At 40.6% G+C, this 19,107-nt stretch overlaps 1 protein-coding gene across 5 annotated transcripts in view; it reads left to right on the top strand.

Moving 5' to 3' along the window:
• Nucleotides 1-19,107, top strand: part of cdk14 (cyclin-dependent kinase 14) — a 659,453-nt gene that overhangs the window by 170,370 nt on the left and 469,976 nt on the right. For all 5 annotated transcript variants that reach the window (XM_043690284.1, XM_043690286.1, XM_043690285.1 and 2 more), the window contains one exon: nucleotides 14,011-14,256. In XM_043690284.1, coding sequence (XP_043546219.1) covers nucleotides 14,011-14,256 — 246 coding nt within the window. The remainder of the gene's footprint in view (nucleotides 1-14,010; nucleotides 14,257-19,107) is intronic.

The raw sequence follows: 19,107 nt of genomic DNA, 5'->3' as shown, positions 1-19,107 counted from the left end.
TGTCGTTTCGTGGCTAGTTGATGTTCATGTATGCGGATCGTTAGCTGTCTTCCTGTTTGTCCTATATAGTGTTTTGTGCAGTCCTTGCATGGGATTTTGTACACTACATTAGTTTTGCTCATGCTGGGTATCGGGTCCTTCGTTCTGGTGAATTGTTGTCTGAGTGTGGCTGTTGGTTTGTGTGCTGTTATAAGTCCTAGTCGTAGTAGTCTGGCTGTCATTTCTGAGATGTTCTTGATGTATGGTAGTGTGGCTAGTCTTTTGGGTTGCGGCATGTCCTCGTTCCGTTGTCTTTCCCTACCGGCCACTACAGCGGACAGCTGAAACTGAAAACCGGAAGCGGCAGGGACAGGCCACTATAAAGGCCGAAAGAAACAGCACAGAAGCGCTTCACAGGAGGCTCCCAAGCACTGAGGCTGTGAGTGTGGCGTTGATGATCTGGTGTGTTTTTTCTATTTCCGTGTTTTTAATGATTACAAAGGTGTCATCAACGTATCTGACCCAGAGTTTGGGTTGAATTTGTTGTAAGACTGTTTGTTCTAACATTTGCATGACTGCTTCTGCTATGAGTTCCGAGATCGGTGAGCCCATGGGTGTTCCATTGATTTGTTCGTATATCTGGTTGTTGAATGTGAAGTGTGTTGTGAGGCACAGGTCCAGTAGTTTAAGTATGCCGTCTTTGTTGATGGGTTCAACGTCCTGTTGTCTGTTCAGCAGGTTGGCTATTGTTTCTCTGGCTAGGGCTTTGTCAATAGAGGTGAACACTGCTGTTACGTCGAATGAGACCATGGTTTCTTCCTTGTCTATGTGTATATTTCTGATTATCAAGGCCCGTAAGTATTTGTATGTTTTTAGTGTGATCACCCCTCATTCGCCTAAACTCTGATGAATATAGGCCTGACCTGATTAGCTGTCCTTGGATCAAATTCTTCATCCTAGGAATCAGCTGAGTGGCTGAAATGTTAACACTTGATTTCTTGAATGCAGGGCCCAAAATTGTATGCTGGTCCACGTGCAGCCTCACCAACACCCTGTGCAATTGTAACAAAAAATCTGCAATTGAATGAATTGAACTTGAGGATGCTGGTCTGAGACCTGACTTGCACTCACTCAAACAGAATTTGAAGTTCTACCATGTTGTGATCATTTGCTGTAGAGGGAGCCAGATCTTATTTATCCTACCTTATTACACATCACCAAGTCTAAAAAGCCTGTTCCTGACTAGATTGTGCAATGTACTGCTCTAAGAAACAGTCCCCTATGTGCTCTACAAATTTGTCTGCCCTCTTACCCATGCCCATCTGATTTGGCCAGTCAATTTGTAGATTAAAGTGACAATTGTAATGCACTTCTTCCACACAAGCGTTCTATCTGAGAAACAAGTGTTCTGGCTGGAGAATCTAGAACATAGGGTCAAAATGTCTGAAGAAGTTTAGAACCATTTTAGAACCAAGATTAGAAGTTCTAATTCTCATTCAAAAGGGTAGTCCTGGAAGGTGAAGCTGAATAGGTCACCCTATGACTCTCTTCAAACATAGACTAGTACAAAATGAAATGGTCTTTTTTTTTAAATGATTAGTTCAAGTCATGTTGGTGTTGCTGGCTGGATGAGCAATAATTGCCTAAACCCTAACTGTCCTAGAGAAGGTGGTGTTGAGCTCTCACATTGAAGCTGTAATGACTAGAGCTGCAGTAAGGTGATTATGGTTACAAATGTATATCCCAAATCCTTAACTTCCTTATTGGGAAGTTAACAGTTTTGCCTTCTTTGCCCACCTGCTCCCTCAATTGGTCACAACAAGGTAAATTTAACAAGGATCTCTCATTTGTCGATGCCTTTCTACCAGACTAAATAAGTTTGTTTTAAAAGGAGCTTTGAGTTTATTACATCATTTTGCATGAACATAATGACACACGTGTACAAAGTGATGCACAGGCCAATCTCTCTGGGCCATTTGTGAACAGTAGATAGTGGAATGTTGATAGTTGAATAGTTAATTTGGGGAATCTTGACTTTGCAGTTATTTGAAACCCTTTGGTCTTGTTTCCTTTTCTCAGTGGTTGCTGGCCTCTGACTAGAGATCTTCCATTGCCCCATTTCCTTTTTCCTAGCTTAGCTTGCTGACTCCTAGCACTTGGGATGAGAAGTGTCTTCTAAACCTGCATTGCAGGGGTCACTAGTGAGTGGTTTCTTCAACTCCTGACCTCTACAGCACATTTGTGCTTGAGCCCAGGATAATAGACATGGTTGCCTCTGTTCACTAGTGTATACAGACCAGGGTTGCAGTTGTGTTTTTGTTTTGACCGAAGGGCAAAGCATAAAAATGGATTGCAAGAGATGAGGTTCTGTTGAGGGAGCAAAGGTAGTCAGTCCCCTCAGTAATTCTCCTTGTTACAACACACTCTTGCTTGTACTTCCTCTCTCTCATTCTGTGTAAAGTTTCCGTGACATTTTCAGGTGCAGCATATCATGGGTCCAGACAGCTTTAAATGCATCTCCAATTGTCAACTAGTCAACACTTTGCTAACAAATCTGCAGTCCTTTTCTTTAATGTAGTATAAATGTGAGTTTTATGCTTGAGTTTGTATTCTTGTGAAATGCTCTGGTGAATGTGAGGTAAAAGCTTTGATAAAATGTCCTTGCTTCAACAATACTCCAGTTCCACACTATCAAATGATTAAAATCTATTTTGCAAGTAAAGATGGTTGAGGGATAAATGAGCACTTCAAGTACCCTGATCATCATTATCAGATCTTTTGCAATCACCTGAGAATGCAGGTGTGCATTCAATGTAATGCTTCATGAAAGATTTCCCCCCTCAAACTTAGTATGATGGTGTCAGCTGAGAGTATGTTCTTAATTCTTTGTACTTCAGTGAAAAGTAGGCTAGAACTGCCAACAATCTAATAATAGGCTTCACTTTCTCCTAATAATTGTATAAGGGTTACTTTATTAACCAAAACTGCAGTTTTAAGATGCAAGTTCAATATTTTTACTATTTTTAATGATTGATGCCTAGTCAAGGTTAAGTAGTTCCAGCATATGATAGTTGACACTCACTAGACAGAACTGGCATAGACAGTGATAGGAATAAATTGGCTGAAGGCTTAACTGTAGCCAAGCAGCAAAAATTCTAAAGCATTCTCAGGCAAAATGTAGAAAGCGAAAACAATTAAAATTGGTAAATCAAGAGTAAGAGAAATAGGCTAACATTCAGGGATAGTGTTAATAAGAGGGAAATTTTAGATGCAAAGAAGCTGAAAATTGATACACTGAATTGTGGCAGAATGCCTTAAAATTCCTGAAATAGAGGCTGACAAACAGTTGAAGTTGTGAAACAATATCCAGCAACTTGTAAAAACTTGAGTTTGGAAGGAGTGAGTGAATATTTTGCTACAGAATGTGATCTAAGATTATAAAGGTCAGTTGAGGCTGAAGTGAGCAATTGCCCAATGTGCCACAGGTGCTGCAAATTTGAGCAGAGTCTATAAAGGCTACCAGGCGAGAATGTGCAGTGGATTTGCTTTATTGTTTCTTATCAAATATTTTTACTTATTTGATAATTGTATTTTTCCAGCATTGACTTTGCTTGATAGTATTTCAGCTTTGGGATTTAATATTGAGGACTTTCTCTCATTTTAAATTGGAGGCATGTTGGCAAAGCAGGCCAAATTATATTTGTGTACTAAGATGCTGGATGTCTCGTAATTCCTGGCTGTCTTTTGAGGCATGGGCTTCCATTGGGCTGCCCAATGTTATCGGTGAATGTTTCTGACTCTAGTGGTTTGCCTTTGCCTTCTGTACGATGGCTGTCCAGGAGATACTTCCGTGCTTACAGCAGTCAGGCTGATAAACAACTTGCTTAGCCAATTTATTTTCAGAGCAGTTATGAATGAAGTTGAACATTGGCTGGCAATTCCAGCAACAGCAGCATGGCTTTACAGTGAAGATGTCATTTGATTGAGAACACAATGCTATGTCCTGCATCATGTAACCACCATGACCATCTTCCTTTGTGACAGTAGTCATAATTATATGTCTGTAACATCTGTGATCCCAGTTTTGCCCAATGTTTCAAGTTTCATTGTCATTTGAGTGCTCCATTAGGTGTCAAGAAATGAATATTCCTCAATTTCTTCAGTCACGCACTCTGTCCAAATCTCAGGTTTTTGTAATAAGGTAAGCTAAGCGCCTTTGTGTCTGTGTGCTTAAGAATTGCTTGATGGTGCTCTAATTTCTACCCTGTTCTTACGAGGGCATCCTTGAGCACCTTCAGGTGTCCGTTGCATTCCTCCTTACCTGGACAGTACCTCACTACCACAAACCCACAGATAACCTCATGATGCTGTACTTCTCTAGCTTCCACCTTAAGCATATTAAAACAGCCATCCCCTACAGGCAAGCTCTTCGCATACACAGGATCTGTTCAGATAAGGAGGAACGTGAGGGATACCTTCAAAGATGCCTTCACAAGAACAGGGAATGCTGCTCAACTGTTGATCACCAGTTCCGATTTGCCACAGCAAGAAAAGGTAATGACCACTTCAGGCGACAAACAAAGGATGCAACTGATAGGGTACTCTTTGTTGTCCAGTGCTTCCTGGGAGCAGAGGAACTTTGCCATGCTCTTTACAGCCTGCAACACATTATCGATGAGGATGAGCACCTCGCCAAGACCTTCCCTACGCCTCCAGTTCTCGCCTTTAAGCAACTGCCAAACCTTAACCAGACCATTGTTCGCAGCAAACTGCCCAGCCTTCAGAACAGCATCGACCACAACACTGTGCAACCCTGTCATGGCAACCACTGCAGGACGTGTCAGAGTTGACATGGATACCACCATTATACGTGGGGACACCACCCACCATGTACACGACAGATACTCATGTGACTCGGCCAATGTGGTGTCTCTCGAGCTGCAGGCAAGGATGCAGTTGCCAGACAGGAGCGTTTCCTCCCAGTTGGGGAACACTTCAGCGGTCAGGGACATTCAGCCTTGGATCTTCGGGTGTCTTTCCTCCAAGGTGGATTTCAGGATATGCAACAATGTAGAGTGGCTGAGCAGAGGCTGATAGCCAAGTTCGGAACCCAAGAGGAGAGGTTCGAATCACACGACAGGTGACCCCACTACACAATGCACGAGCTGTTATTCACACTAACATGCACCCCCCACATTCACACCCATACCCTCTCACAGGTCTATACTCCATCACACTCTCACTCTCACTTTACCAAGTATGCGCATTCTCTCTCTCACATACTCACTCTCACGCATGCACACACAGGTCGATGTGGTGAATTTGCATTGTGGAATTATATTCACAGGTAAATCATATTTTGCTAAAAAAGTGCACAATCTGCAGGCAGTCAATCCATATAATGTTTTATAAATTCCTACTTTGGAAATACAACCAGTCTGACTCAAGGTTGGGATACAGACTGTAACCTCTCCCCTTGAATGCATTATCTGAGCTGAGATGGCACCTTTCTTTCTAAAACGTTAAGCTGCCTTGAGAAGGCGACTTAAAAGAAGTCCTGGGATTTGCATATTAATGAACCAAAGCCTGCAACCGATTCTAAAAGATGAAAGACTTAACAGCAATCTAGGTTTATTAACTATCTCCTTTCAGCTGTATGACACTATAACCTTTTGATCTTGCTCTATATGATCCTTATGATCCTGCTCTATAGCTAGCTGATGAAGGAGCAGCGCTCTGAAAGCTAGTGCTTCCAAATAAACCTGTTGGACTATAACCTGGTGCTATGTAATTTTTAACTGTTTACCTCCACTTCAGTTAATGTACCTTGTAAACTACAGACTTTATTTGTTCATTAGCAATTTGCTTGCTCACTTGTCTAACAAGTAACAGCAGAATGTTAGTTACAGCATTCGTGTTGGACCTACAGAAGGAAATGAATTTGATGTTAAGTTTGAGTGTTCTCTGCAGTGAGTTTTAAAAGGATAACTGTTATTATTGATGTATGATAGTGAATGACAACAACACTTTCACTGTTGCCAAAGTCGATCGCTTTCTAAATTGTAGATATCTTGAACACCACTGTTAAATCTAAAGGATAGATCAAACAAGTTGCAAGTGTTTCTTGTCATTAAATATATGTATGTTTATGACAATATTTCAGGGCATAGTCATTTTACAGTTTGTAGTATCTTGATTTGATTAAATTCCTACAAAAAAATTGGATTGAAAGTGATGAGCTGGCTGAACAAACAAAATCGTACAAAACTCTATATTTGAACATTCTGTTGAATGACAGCATTGCTGGTAACTGAATATGGACTAATTTTTCCCCTTCCATAAATACCACATCAACTCCAGTCTCCCAGCCTGTCTTACAATTTGCCTACTGATGTAACAACAGGTCCACCGTGGATGCCATACACCTAAGCCAGCATTCATCCCTGGAACATCTGGACAGCAAAGATACCAATGTCAGTCTCCTGCTCATCAATCACAGCACCACCTTTGACACCATTATCCCCTCCAGACTGATCTCAAAACTCGGTGACCTTGGTCTTGGCTCCATCCTCTGCAACTGGAACCTCCGCTTTCTGATCCACAGACTGTAATCAGTAAAGATCAGTAACTACACCTCCTTCACAATAATACTCAATGTTGGAGACCCCCCATGGACACATCCTCAGACCCCTACTGTACTCTCTGTACACCAGTGACTGTGTTGCTAAATTCTGAATGAACACCATTTACAAGTTCATTGACTACAACACCATAGTGGGATGGATATCTAACAATGATGAGTCAAAATCTAGAAAGGAGAGAGGAGGTTTGGTGACGTGGTGCAATGAAAACAACCTCTCCATGTCGGCAAAATTAAAGAACTGACCATTGACTTCAGAAACAAAGGAGGAGAACACATCCCCATCTACATCAACGGAGCTGAGGTTGAGAGGAAGGAGAGAGTCAAGCTTCTAGGAGTGACAATACCGATAACCTGTCCTGAATTGATCACATAGATATGACGATCAAGAAGGGATAACAATGCCCCTACTTCCTCAGACAGCTCAAGAAATTTGGCATGTCCATAAGGATCTTCAACTTGTCCAGTTGCACCATTGAAAGCATACTGTGTGGGTGCATAACGGCCTGGTGTGGCAACTGCTCTGCCCAGGACTGTAAGAAACTACAGGAGGTTGTGTGCACAACCTAGACCATCACAGAAACCAACTTCCATAGACTTCATTTACACGGCTGGCTGCCATGGAAAGGCTGCCAACATCATCAAAGACCCATTGCATCCTGGTAATGATCTCCTACAACCTCTTCCATCAGACTAAAGATACAGAAGCTTGAACATACACCAGCAGGTTCAGGAACAGCTGCTTCCCAGCCATTATTAGACAGATGAATGGACTCTCTCGCTTCAAATAATGCTGATCTTGCTAATGTTGATCTCGCCTAGTTGACATCCTGTGAAATGTAACTTGTATGCTTCTATCTAAATCTTTTTGATCTGTATGTCCCTGCTTATAATCTGCCTGTTACTGCTTGTAAAAGCATTTCATTTTTACTTCGGTACACATGACAAATCAATCAAGGTGTTAATATGAATGTAGACTAGAATAACTTCAGTGACCGAGATCTAATTTTTGAGGTCTCCATAAAAAATTCGGTTATAACATTTAATAGTGTAATTCTGTCTCTGCTGTGTACTTTGTTCCCAATGGAAATGTAGAATTTGGAAATGTCCCAGAAGTACTTGTGGTTGAATTCTTCTGAAGATTGAGATGGTCTGTTAATGATGCATTAATGAAATTTGTGTTTTTGGAACTTAATTGTTTTAAAGATACATGTTTATGATTATATTTTGAGTTTCTAATTGTGGGAACAAGTATGGGTTGGAACACTTGTTATCGTGAAAGGAATTTCACTCTGTGAGGAATCTTTACTTAATGCAAGGAATGCAGCTTACTGTATTAAACGGGAATAACTATGGGAATAGAGAAACCGGCAACCCAAAGTGTGTGAATGAGGAGAGGCCTGTAGAACTCCTGGAGATTTGTGTGATGTGATAGATGTGTTTTCATTAATCCAACGTCTTGATCACAGTCGTTATTTTCAGGATCTATAGTGGGATTTGCAATTAAGTAAATTAATCACAGAAAAGGCTATTACTTTGAGTTGTAAGAGCAGCTTTTGTCAGTGGGATTATCTTTGTAAAAGTGAATGTTTACGTGCTGTGCTGAATGAATTAAGGCTGTGTCTGACTGTTTTGTGCTATTTGAACATGCATTGGATATTATATTAAAAGAGGTGTATAGAAACTTGACCGAGTTTCTCAGGATCAACTGTAGCTTCCTTCATGGTTGGGTTGAAGCATGAATGTCACAAGGCCTCCAGTGAATATAATTGTGTAAAAAGAGAATACAGATCACGTGCTGAGAAAGGCACAAAGCACTCAATCTGGATTCTCTCTGCTCTCCCACATACATTAACAAATGAAAGATACTAAATTGACTTCATCAGCAACTGTTTCAAGGCAGTAATCTAATTTACGAATTTATATATTCCTAAATTGCTTTTTATTTTTAATTTCTGCTTTTTGAGGGCTGCTGTGTTACTGCCATGTACCTATATATAAACTTAAATCATTTTATCTGTTTTGTGGATATACAAGAACTGGCAATTTAACTCTCTCTCTATTGTTAAGACAGTTATTTCTGGAAGAGGAAATTTAGCTGAGCTGGAACTTTGTATTTAATGTTTAGATTAAGTTTGATCATTTTGAATGAGATGTTTGAATTGTCATTGTGAATATTTTTTTCAGGTAGACCATTTTGTTTAAACACCCTAGATGGTAGAATAAGAAACACTAAACCTGGTTTCCAGTCACTGACCTCAAACTTAAAAAATCTGTATTGAAGAGAAGTTTTTAAACTTGTAATTTTATACTGGTTAAATCTGAGTCCCATTTATTCAGGGAACTGCGTGGGTGCTGAAGCTGCAAATCTAGTTAATGCTGAAAAGCATTAGTAGGAGTCACTAGACAGGCTCCCTAAGCGTAATGCTGGTAACTGTGTGTGTTGTTGCATCATTGTGGGCCACCTTGATGCATTGTGAGTCACTTATCTCTTTTTAGCCAATTGTGATGAAGAATCGAGTGTAATTGTGGATCATTGCCCTGCTCATAGTGACATTTTAAATTTTCTTTACATCCAATGACTAATTGAATTGTTGTTTCTTCTTGCATTGCACCTTCACCACAGGCATTTTCACTGCCTGGTTTTCCTGTCTCTCCACTCTCCAACAACCACCCACACTTTGAGCTGCATTAGCAATTTAGTTCTGTCTGGATAATTGTAAGTGCCTGACTGTGTTAAGTCATTTGATCTGCCCTCAAAGTTTCTGCTGGCATTGTTCTCTCCTATCACACAACATTCCATAAGGGCACGAAAATTTCAATTCATGATGACTAACCCATTGGAGGTCAGATTTGAATTTCTTGGCACTACTTTCTCATTCCACTTGACATTTTGTTAGAGACCAAGCTGTAGCATATTGGTCGCTGGCTTGTTGCAAGTCACCCTGAGTTGTTGCTGTCAGTTGAGTAAGTAAAATTCAGTTTATTTTGGCCCCAAGTGGATGGGGGTAATCCAGATAATGTCGATGGCCATGTCCCTAACTGTACCCTTAGGCAATTTACTCTGCTGTACTTTTGCCTCCGCTTTATTTTAGTCCCCCTCCGCTCCTGATCATGATCAAGCCCATATTATTTGGTTTACATCCTCCTATTGGGAAATCTAATCTGCAGTTCTCAGCAGTAGGTTTCCCCACATACTACCCATCAACTCCCATCGGGAAGGCAGAAAGGAAATGAGAAAGAAACCGCAAAGCACAGAGAAGCAAGCAGGAAATTAGAAGATATTTAGAGAGAAAAAGCAACAGCTAGGGATTTGAATAGTATCATGGGAGCATAGAATAATTTCATAATCATGTGAAATGGACCTTTTGTGCTGGGAAGGCTGCTGCTAAACTTAAAATCAACTGCAATCAATAGTGTGCACAACAGAGCACAGAAAAAAAAAAGAAGGTACTGTCATGGAAAATTGAGAAGGGAACATCTGGCCCTTCAGGAATAAACGTACAGGCCAGATGGATTCCTCCTTCCCAAACAGAACAGCTAGTGAGAGCTGAAAGACATGTAGTTAGACAGCTGGAATCCTGATGCACTGAAACCTGACTGCAGCTGCATCAGGCAGGGGAGGGCCACCAATATCAGTTTCACAGTGTAGTGATGCGGGATCTCTGAACGTTTCCAGTATAGTAATTGTTTCTGGAGAACAGACGACAGGACTGTTGCTCCTATGATACACAGCTGCGAATGCTTAAAACTATCTGCACTAATATTAAATATCAACATCAACTGAACTTGAGTCTGTTTTCTGGCTTTTGGGAAATGATTTGTTTCAATATGAAGCATCAATATGCTTGGAATTCTTCAGGGTGGTTCAGTGGTTAGTACTGCTGCCTCATTGTGCCAGGAACCTGGGTTTGATTCCACCCTTGGACGATGGTCTGTTTGCGCATTCACCCTCTGTGTAGGTTTCCTCCAGGTGTGTTGGTTCCTTCTCACAGTCCAAAGAGGTGCAGGTCAGGTGGATTAATCACGGGAAATTCAGAGTTGCAGAGATAGGGTCAAGGGCTGGTTCTGGGTGGGATATTCTTCAGAGTGTCAATATAGACTTGATGGGCTGAATGGTCTGTTTCTACACTGTAGGGATTCTATGTATATTACACAAATCCGACAGTCTGGAACTGTCAATTTTGACAAAAGTGTTGAAGTTTTGTTTCTGATCAATGCAATGACTCATACTCATATAGGCAATAAATTTTGATCAAGACTACAGTGAATGACCTATAAACACTGGCATAGATGTTTCTGATCAGCTTCACTCAATGTTGTAAATCTGATCAACGCAATCAGAAAATTGGCAGGTGTCCACAACACTGAGCTGGCTCCCATTTTATGCATTGTTTCATTTTGACAAACAGAAAAAGGGAGCAATGAGTTTTCTTTATTGATTTTCCATTACGTTTGTCCCTATTAATGTCCATAGTGTTTTTTCCCCTTTCAGTTTCTTTTCTTATCCATTTACTCGACTTCAAAGGATTAATGATGTTAGATTAATGTTTGAAGAAGGCTAAATCTCAATGGACACTCTTCTAGTGACCCTGAGCATTACAGTTCAGGATTTCTTTTTGCTGTAGTGGCATTTGAGTTGAATGATTTAGTGTCATAGAGATGTAGAGCACAGAAACATCCTTCAGTCCAACTCGTCCATGCTGACTAGATATGCCAATCTAATGTAGTCCCATTTGCCAGCACTTGGCCTATATCCCTCCAAACCCTTCCTATTCATACACTTATCCAGGTGCCTTTTAAATATTGTGATTGTACCAGTCTCTGCCACTTCATCTGGTAGCTCATTCCATACACGTACCACCCTCTGTGTGGGAAAAAATTTCCCTTTAGGTCCCTTTTATATCTTTCCCCTCTCACCCTAAACCTATGCCCTCTAGTTCTGGACTCCCTAACCCAGGGAAAGACTTTATTTATCCTACCCATGCCCCTCATGATTTTTATAAACCTCCAGGAAAAACAGCCCTAGCCTATTCAGCCTCTCCCCATAGCTCAAATCCTCCAACCCTGGCAACATCCTTGTAAATATTTTCCGAACCCTTTCCAGCTTCACAACATCTTGCTGATTGCATGCACTATTCCAACAGTGGCCTAACCAATGTCCTGTACAGCCGCAACATGACCTCCCAGCTCCTGTACTCAATACTCTGATCAATAAAGGAAAGCATACCAAACACCGCCTTCACTATCCTATCTACCTGCGACGCCACTTTCATGGAGCTATGAACCTGCACTCCAAGTCTCTTTGTTCAGCAACACTCCCTAAGACCTTTACCATTAAGTGTATAAGTCCTGCTAAGATTTGCTTTCCCAAAATGCAGCACTTCGCATTTATCTGAACTAAATTCCATCTGCCACTTCTCAGCCCATTAGCCCATCTGATCAAGATTCCATTGTAATCTGAGGTAACCTTGTTCATTGTCCACTACACCTCCAATTTTGGTGTCATCTGCAAACTTACTAACTAATACATCTTATACACACATACAAATCATTTATATAAATGACGAAATGTAGTGGACCCAGCATCGATCCTTGTTGCACTCCACTGATCACAGGCCTCTAGTCTGAATAACAACCCTCCCACCACCACCCTCTGTCTTCTACCTTTGAGCCAGTTCTGTATCCAAATGGCTAGTTCTCCCTGCATTCCGTGAGATCTAACCTTGCTAACCAGTCTCCCATGGGGAATCTTGTCGAACGCCTTACTGAAGTCCATGTAGATCACGTCTGTAACGCACTGCCCTCATCAATCTTCTTTGTTACTTCTTCAAAAACCTCAATCATGTTTGTGAGGCATGATTTCCCACATACAAAGCCATGTTGACTATCCCTAATTAGTCCTTGACTTTCCAAGTACAAAATGTATTGTGCTGAAAGGGAACTTTTTACACATATCCCACAAATGTTCATAACAAATGCAACTCTGTTTCAGATTTGAGCATATTCTGTTACCACGCATATATTGAGATGGGAGAATTATGTATCAGTAAACTCTGGTTTATTAATGGGGAGGCCATGGTGTTATCTAATGTCACTGAATCAGCAATTCCAGGACCTCTAGAGAATGTTCTGAGGACATGGATTCAACATGACAGATGGTGAAATTTGAATTCAGTAAAAGCTTTGAATAAAAAGCTAGCCTAAACCAAAGCAACCATGTAACAACTGGTTCACTTGCGTCTTTTAGAGAAGGGCATTTGCCATCCTTCCGTGGTCTGGCTCAAATGGGACTCCAGGCCCACAGCAATGTGGTTACTCATAACTATCCTTGGCAATTAGTATGGGCAATAAATATGGCCATTGATGCCAACCCCATAAACAAATTACAAGGAAAGGCCCGAGAGTTAGACCAATCCTTCATTTAATATTTGGAGATTTGTGGCTTTGGGAATGATTTTTAGTGCCCACTGAGGTAGTGCTCCTTGTTGCTCTTCCTTTGTTTCCTTCCCCTTGCTTTGTTTTACTTTGTGTTTTTCAACCTTTTGTTTGCTTATTTTTCTTTCCTCACTACTTTCTTCTTTCTTTATTTTGCTTACTTTCTTGTGTGTTTGCTTGCTCTCTAGTCTCCTCTTCAGACTTGCTGTCATGATCATTTTCTGTTGTTTACCACTTCCTTCTCTCTCATTGTGTAGCCTTGAAAAGCCACTCGATGTGGAACCTACAAAGCCATTTGAGGTCTTTCACAGTTATCAGTCCAGTTAGCATGTTGAACATGAATTGAATGGTGATTTTTAATGAGATTCTGAACATAGTGATACCATAGCAGTCGCAGAATCTTGGGTGGTTGCATTAAGTAATTTAGCATGTTAATCCTACCCTATAAGATCAACACGATCTTGTGCTTTTTGATTGTCAAAGTGTGTATTGAATGGCAGTGTGTTATGCTACATGTTAAGTTGATCTACCTAACTTGTTAAATTATGCATGATTTTACATCATTCTTAAATATTAACAATTGAAACTTAAATCCTCAGTTGCTCATTCAGAGCAGGGCCTGCAGCTTGGTAATTTTCTAATTTGCTGGAATGCTAATGCTCTGATCGACGTCGTCTTTGATCATTAACGTGTTGGATCAGCATTCTGGAAGAGTAATTGAAGCCAGTTACACCACAGCAGCCTGTTGTATAAATTATAAGTACTGCATACTGATGAGCCTTAGGAGGACTGTTAAGGTTTTCGAAGGCACATAGACTCAGGCTCACAAGAAGTTGAGTCCATTCTTCTACATAATGGAATGGCCAGTAAGTGAACAAAGAATAACAAAGATGCTGTATCACTCCAGATTTTATTCATTAAATGGGCTCTCTTTTTTTTCTCCTCCCCCACAGATATGCGTCGCAAAGATGTCCACACACAATTCTCAGGCCGTCGATTCAGTCATCAAACCGCTGGACACCATTCCTGAGGACAGAAAAGTCAGGGTGCAAAGGACACAGAGCAGTTTTGATCCATTTGACAAACCAACAAGCCAAGTAAAGAGGGTTCATTCTGAGAACAATGCTTGCATAAACACCAAGTGCTCATCTGGTGGTAAAGAGTCTCCAAAATTGAGACGACACTCCAGTCCCAGTTCCGTAAGTCATTGTTACTCTAAATATGCAGCTTTCCTTAATAAAAATTATAATTTGACTTCTTACAATTGAGTCATCTTCTCACAAATGGATAATAACTATACAAAATGCTTAAAATACACAGCAGGCCTGTTAATAGGTGTGAAGAGAAACAATGTTGACATTTCAGATCCATGACCCAGCTTCAGAGAAAATGCCTTGCCTTATAGTAACACGATGAATTTTCCCAGATCTTCAACAATAGCTTGGGAAACTAATGTTAAAAATCACACAACACCAAATCATTGGGAAACCAAGGTGAAGGTAATATCAAGGGAGGTGGCAGGGGTTGAGCTCTGGGATATGCTCAGAGTCTCAGATGAGAGCCATGGTTTTGCCTTATCACCAAAAGGACCTCTTGCCACCTCCTCCAGGAGTGTTGTACTCCCTTCATGTTGTCACCTGGAGGGCTGCTAAGAAAAGCTCAGTTGTCTCTGGGTTTAGCAGCTTGAGGGTCAAGTGTGGGATTTATAGGCATCTACAACCCATGGATGGACCACTGAAAAGATACAGGAATTAGTCTTTTTGGTTTGTTTGATGCAGAGTAGATCGTAGAATGTTCTGATCATTAAGCTGTAATTCCAATAGCACCGACTCGCGCATTTGAGCAATTAATTTGGAGTTTCTGGGTACTGCAGATGAGCTGAAAGAAGTTGACCGGTTTCCTGTTCAACTGAGGCTTATGACTGGAAGTTTGTTTCCAGCAGTCAGATGGAGACCGTGTACTCTTTACCTTTTTAAGTGCAGGATTGTCTAGCAGAAGTCCTTCAGCTATACCCTTCACAGCACACGCTAGCCCAGTAACACTAGAACACCAGACTTGTGCAAACACGTATGTCAGAGGTGCAGTTGGTTTTTAATCTCCTTCTTTTCATTCCTGGCAGGGGAAAACACAGATGCATCTTTTCCCTCAGATTATATCCAAGTATGCAGATGCAACACTCAGCAAATGGTGTTTGCATTGTATTTCCTTTCTGAAATCTTTAACGCCCTTCCAAGGTACAACATTCCAAAGTGTGTCTCACGGCAGATGCCGTATAATGTGGATAAATGAGGTTTTCCACATTGGTTGCGAAAACAGGCTTCATTACCTGAATGGTGATAGATTGGGCAAGGGAAAGTGTAGCAAGACCTCTTTGTAGTTGAAGTTAAGCTTGCTGACACAGAGGTAATGAAGAACTGATATTTTGGTCACCTTAGTAACAGGGTTTGAGTAGAGCAGCTGGGATGTCTTATTGCAATTTTACAGGGCTTTGAGACCACATCTGGAGTATTGTGTGCAGTTATGGTCTTAGCTGAGGAAGAAATGTCTGGCTATGGAGCAAATGTATCACAAGTTTACCAAACTAATTCCTGGGCTGGCAGGGCTGACATAATGAAGGGAGCCAGAATTGATTAGGACTATATTTACTGGATCTGAGAAGAATAAGGGGCATCTCATAGAAACGTATAAAATTCTGACAGGACAAGACAGGGCAAATGCAAGGAGAATGCCCCTGATGGCAGGGGAGTCCAAAGCAAGAGTTCACAGTCTCAGGGTACAAAGGTAGACCATTTTAATACTGAGACATGGGGAGATTTCTTTGCGCTGCGTGTGGTGTGCCTGTGGGGTTCAGTGCCACAGAACACAGTTAGGGCCAAAACATTGTTTTCAAGAAGAAGATGGATATAGTTATTAGGACTAAATGGTACAGGAAGAAAGTGGGAGCAGGGTATTGAATAGTATGTTTTGCCATGATCATAGTGAATGGCAGAGCAGGCTCAGGGTGGGGGGAGGGTGTGATGTGGGGTGTGCAAATGGCCTACTTCTGTTCCTATTTTCTTGTTTCTGTTTCAAAATTGAGTGCAGTCCACTCAGGAATTTCCCAGATGGTCACTGCATTGCATTCTTAGCTATTTATAGCTTGGATGTCTCTTTCTTATGAACAGGCCAACTTATCTTAAAGTTCAGTATGTCCACAGGTAACTTTTGGCTAAGATCTGTTGGTCATGACCACAAAATTCAACCCAACTTTAGCAATGTGATCAATTTTGAGTGAGACTTTATAATCCAGTTTTTCCAAGTAACTCCTGTTTTGTCAATGATATTCAGTTGCTCAAAGAATTAAATGTGAAAGTATTTCACTTTAATGTTGCCCACAATAAAGTTATTGCCATGTAATACATCTCTGAGCTGTTTGCAGCCAAGGACGTTGAGTTTGGATTAATATTAAACTTTCCATCTCATTTTAATGTTGCTTAGATTACCTGTATTATTAATGGGGGTGGGGGGGAAGGACTGCAGCAAACAAATAAAGAAACAAGTATTTTGATGTTTATGAAGACCTGAAGGAAAATTGGTGTTTAAGATACATTGGCAAAATGTATGTTTGTTCAATAAATTCCTGAGCACAAAATGCAAGATTCCTTTTCATTTGATCTCCGTCTGAGGCGTTCGTGCTTGATAAAATTTGTTTCTATTTTGGTGATATCTTTCACAAGATCTTGGTTAGAAATTATTAGAGTACTGGGTTCACTTTTGGTTCTTAACATAGTCTGAGATATTGAGGGTGTGGAAAGAATGTAAAAGAAATCTAATCGTCTGTGTAAAGTACCTTATTCTCTCAGGCTGGGTCAGAGAGCAGGTGTGCTTGGAGAAAGAATGAATTACAGGGGTAATTTGAGGTTTATAAAATATTTATTACATCATATTGTGTCCATAAAGATGCATTATTTAAACGGAGTAGATTGGTGAGAACCAGGAGTTGTATCTCAAACTATTTATGGACATAAACAGGTTAAATGTTAGATGGTAGATGTTTTTTTTCTCCCCCTGATTTTTATCTTTGAGATTAATTCCTGATGGCTTATTTGCTGCAGTTCTTTGAGAAATGGACTTGTTTCTGGCTGTCCGCGATTGTCACATGAGGGGTAACTAAATAAATCTTGGACTCGTGCTCTCCTGGATTAGTTTTGATTGCAAAAGAGGTTTGAGGGAAATTGTCTGGAGTCTTCTCACACCCCCTCATGTGGCTGGAATTTGTCTTTTCTTCTTCAAACCTTGCAGAAGAAAATCAGTTGTATCTGTGACCAATCAGTATGGATTAGTCCGTCTTTCTCTATCCATCAAATCTCTACATTGCTCTGTTGATATAGTGTGAGATATTATGTGACAAAGCTAATTCCATTCAGTTTTTTTCTATACGTTGAAATTATTGGTCAATCTTTGAAAATACAAGTACAAACCTGTTCAAGACTTGACATATGTTCTATTATTTGAGGTGACTCTTGCCTTTGTTCCATAATGTACAAGAGAAAGCTTCTACTTGATTTTTAATTGTCTGAAAGTTTTATGAATCTCCTGCTTGAACACACTTTCCAGTCCCCATTTATGTTGCTATGATCACTGATTCTCAAAACACTTCACTGTCTCTCCTCCCATAATGCTTTTTCAGCTTCTAGCACCTGAATATATTAAAATAATTTCACTGCTTTCTATCTACTTTGAATTTGTAAAAAAAAATACATTCTTCCTGTAATGAAAGTGTAACCCTTGGAAATATAGCTGTCTGATTCACTTCAGAGCTCTCCTGTCTTATGTCCTAGGCATCTTCCATTATTATCTTTGGCTTTCCCTTTTAGATTTAACAAGTTGGGGAAAAAGGTGCAGAAAACATTTGCCAAACTAAAGCTCTTAATGATGCATTGTTTAAGCTCAATAATAGATTCAGTCTACAAATGTTTCTGTTCGAGCTAGGTGAGGAAATGAGGACTGATTTGCTTTTTCTCCTGCCACACACCCATGGCAAAAACACCTTTCCCACAGTAACAAGACTAAAACTGCTCATTCTATGCTTGGTATGGTCTAACAAAAGATCCTGTAGAAGTGACAACTTTGCTGATCTGTACTCATCCCCTTCTAATAAAGGCTGACATTCTTGAACCTTCCCAATAGCTTGCTGCACCCACATGTTGGTTTTCAGTGACTTGCCGACAAGGGGACACAGTCCCTCAGTGCCTCTACGCTTTCCAGCCTCTCTTTGTTTAAGAAATGCTCTGGTACAAACTCTCACTTTTGCCAATTGTAGCCTATCTGTCATGTTTTTACTCATTCACGAAGCCTGTACAAACCTTTATCTGTGCATTTGGAAATATTATGTTTGGTCCCCCATCCAAATCATTGACTATTTTCTCCTGGGTTCAGTGTTTCAGAAAATTGAACTGCTTTCTTTTAGCAGAAAATCTCTTGTATGCTGTCGTGATGTAGATATTCTTTCACAGCAAGGTAGGGTTCAGAGTTTGATAAAACATTGAGGAGAGACACTTGCTGTCTTAGTTTGTATTTTCTGCCCAGATACCAATTCCAGCATGTATGCAAAAGTTCACCTCGCACAAACACTCTACAACAATATAGGGTGAGCTCTTCTCTCATGAGCTGTTTTGTAAGGTGTGTTCAGGAAGGTTTCCTAACTCAGTACGTTGACAGGCCGACGAGGGGAGAGGCCATTCTAGACTTGGTGCTTGGAAACGAGCCGGGGCAGGTAACAGATCTTGTGGTGGGAGACCATTTTGGTGATAGTGACTACAACTGCCTCACATTCTACATAGCTATGGAGAAGGAGAGGATTAGGCAAAATGGGAGGATATTTAATTGGGGAAGAGGAAACTATGATGCGATTAGACATGAGTTAGGAAGCATAGACTGGGAGCAATTGTTCCATGGTAAAGGCACTATAGACATGTGGAGACTATTTAAGGAACAGTTGTTGTGAGTGATGAATAAATATGTCCCTCTGAGACAGGCAAGAAGGGGTAAGATAAAGGAACCTTGGATGA

The sequence above is a fragment of the Chiloscyllium plagiosum genome, chromosome 5, assembly GCF_004010195.1.
Source record: "Chiloscyllium plagiosum isolate BGI_BamShark_2017 chromosome 5, ASM401019v2, whole genome shotgun sequence".
In the NCBI taxonomy this organism is placed as follows: Eukaryota; Metazoa; Chordata; class Chondrichthyes; order Orectolobiformes; family Hemiscylliidae; genus Chiloscyllium; species Chiloscyllium plagiosum.
The sequence above is the reverse complement of the archived record's forward strand: the minus strand, read 5'-3'. Positions and strand labels throughout refer to the sequence as shown.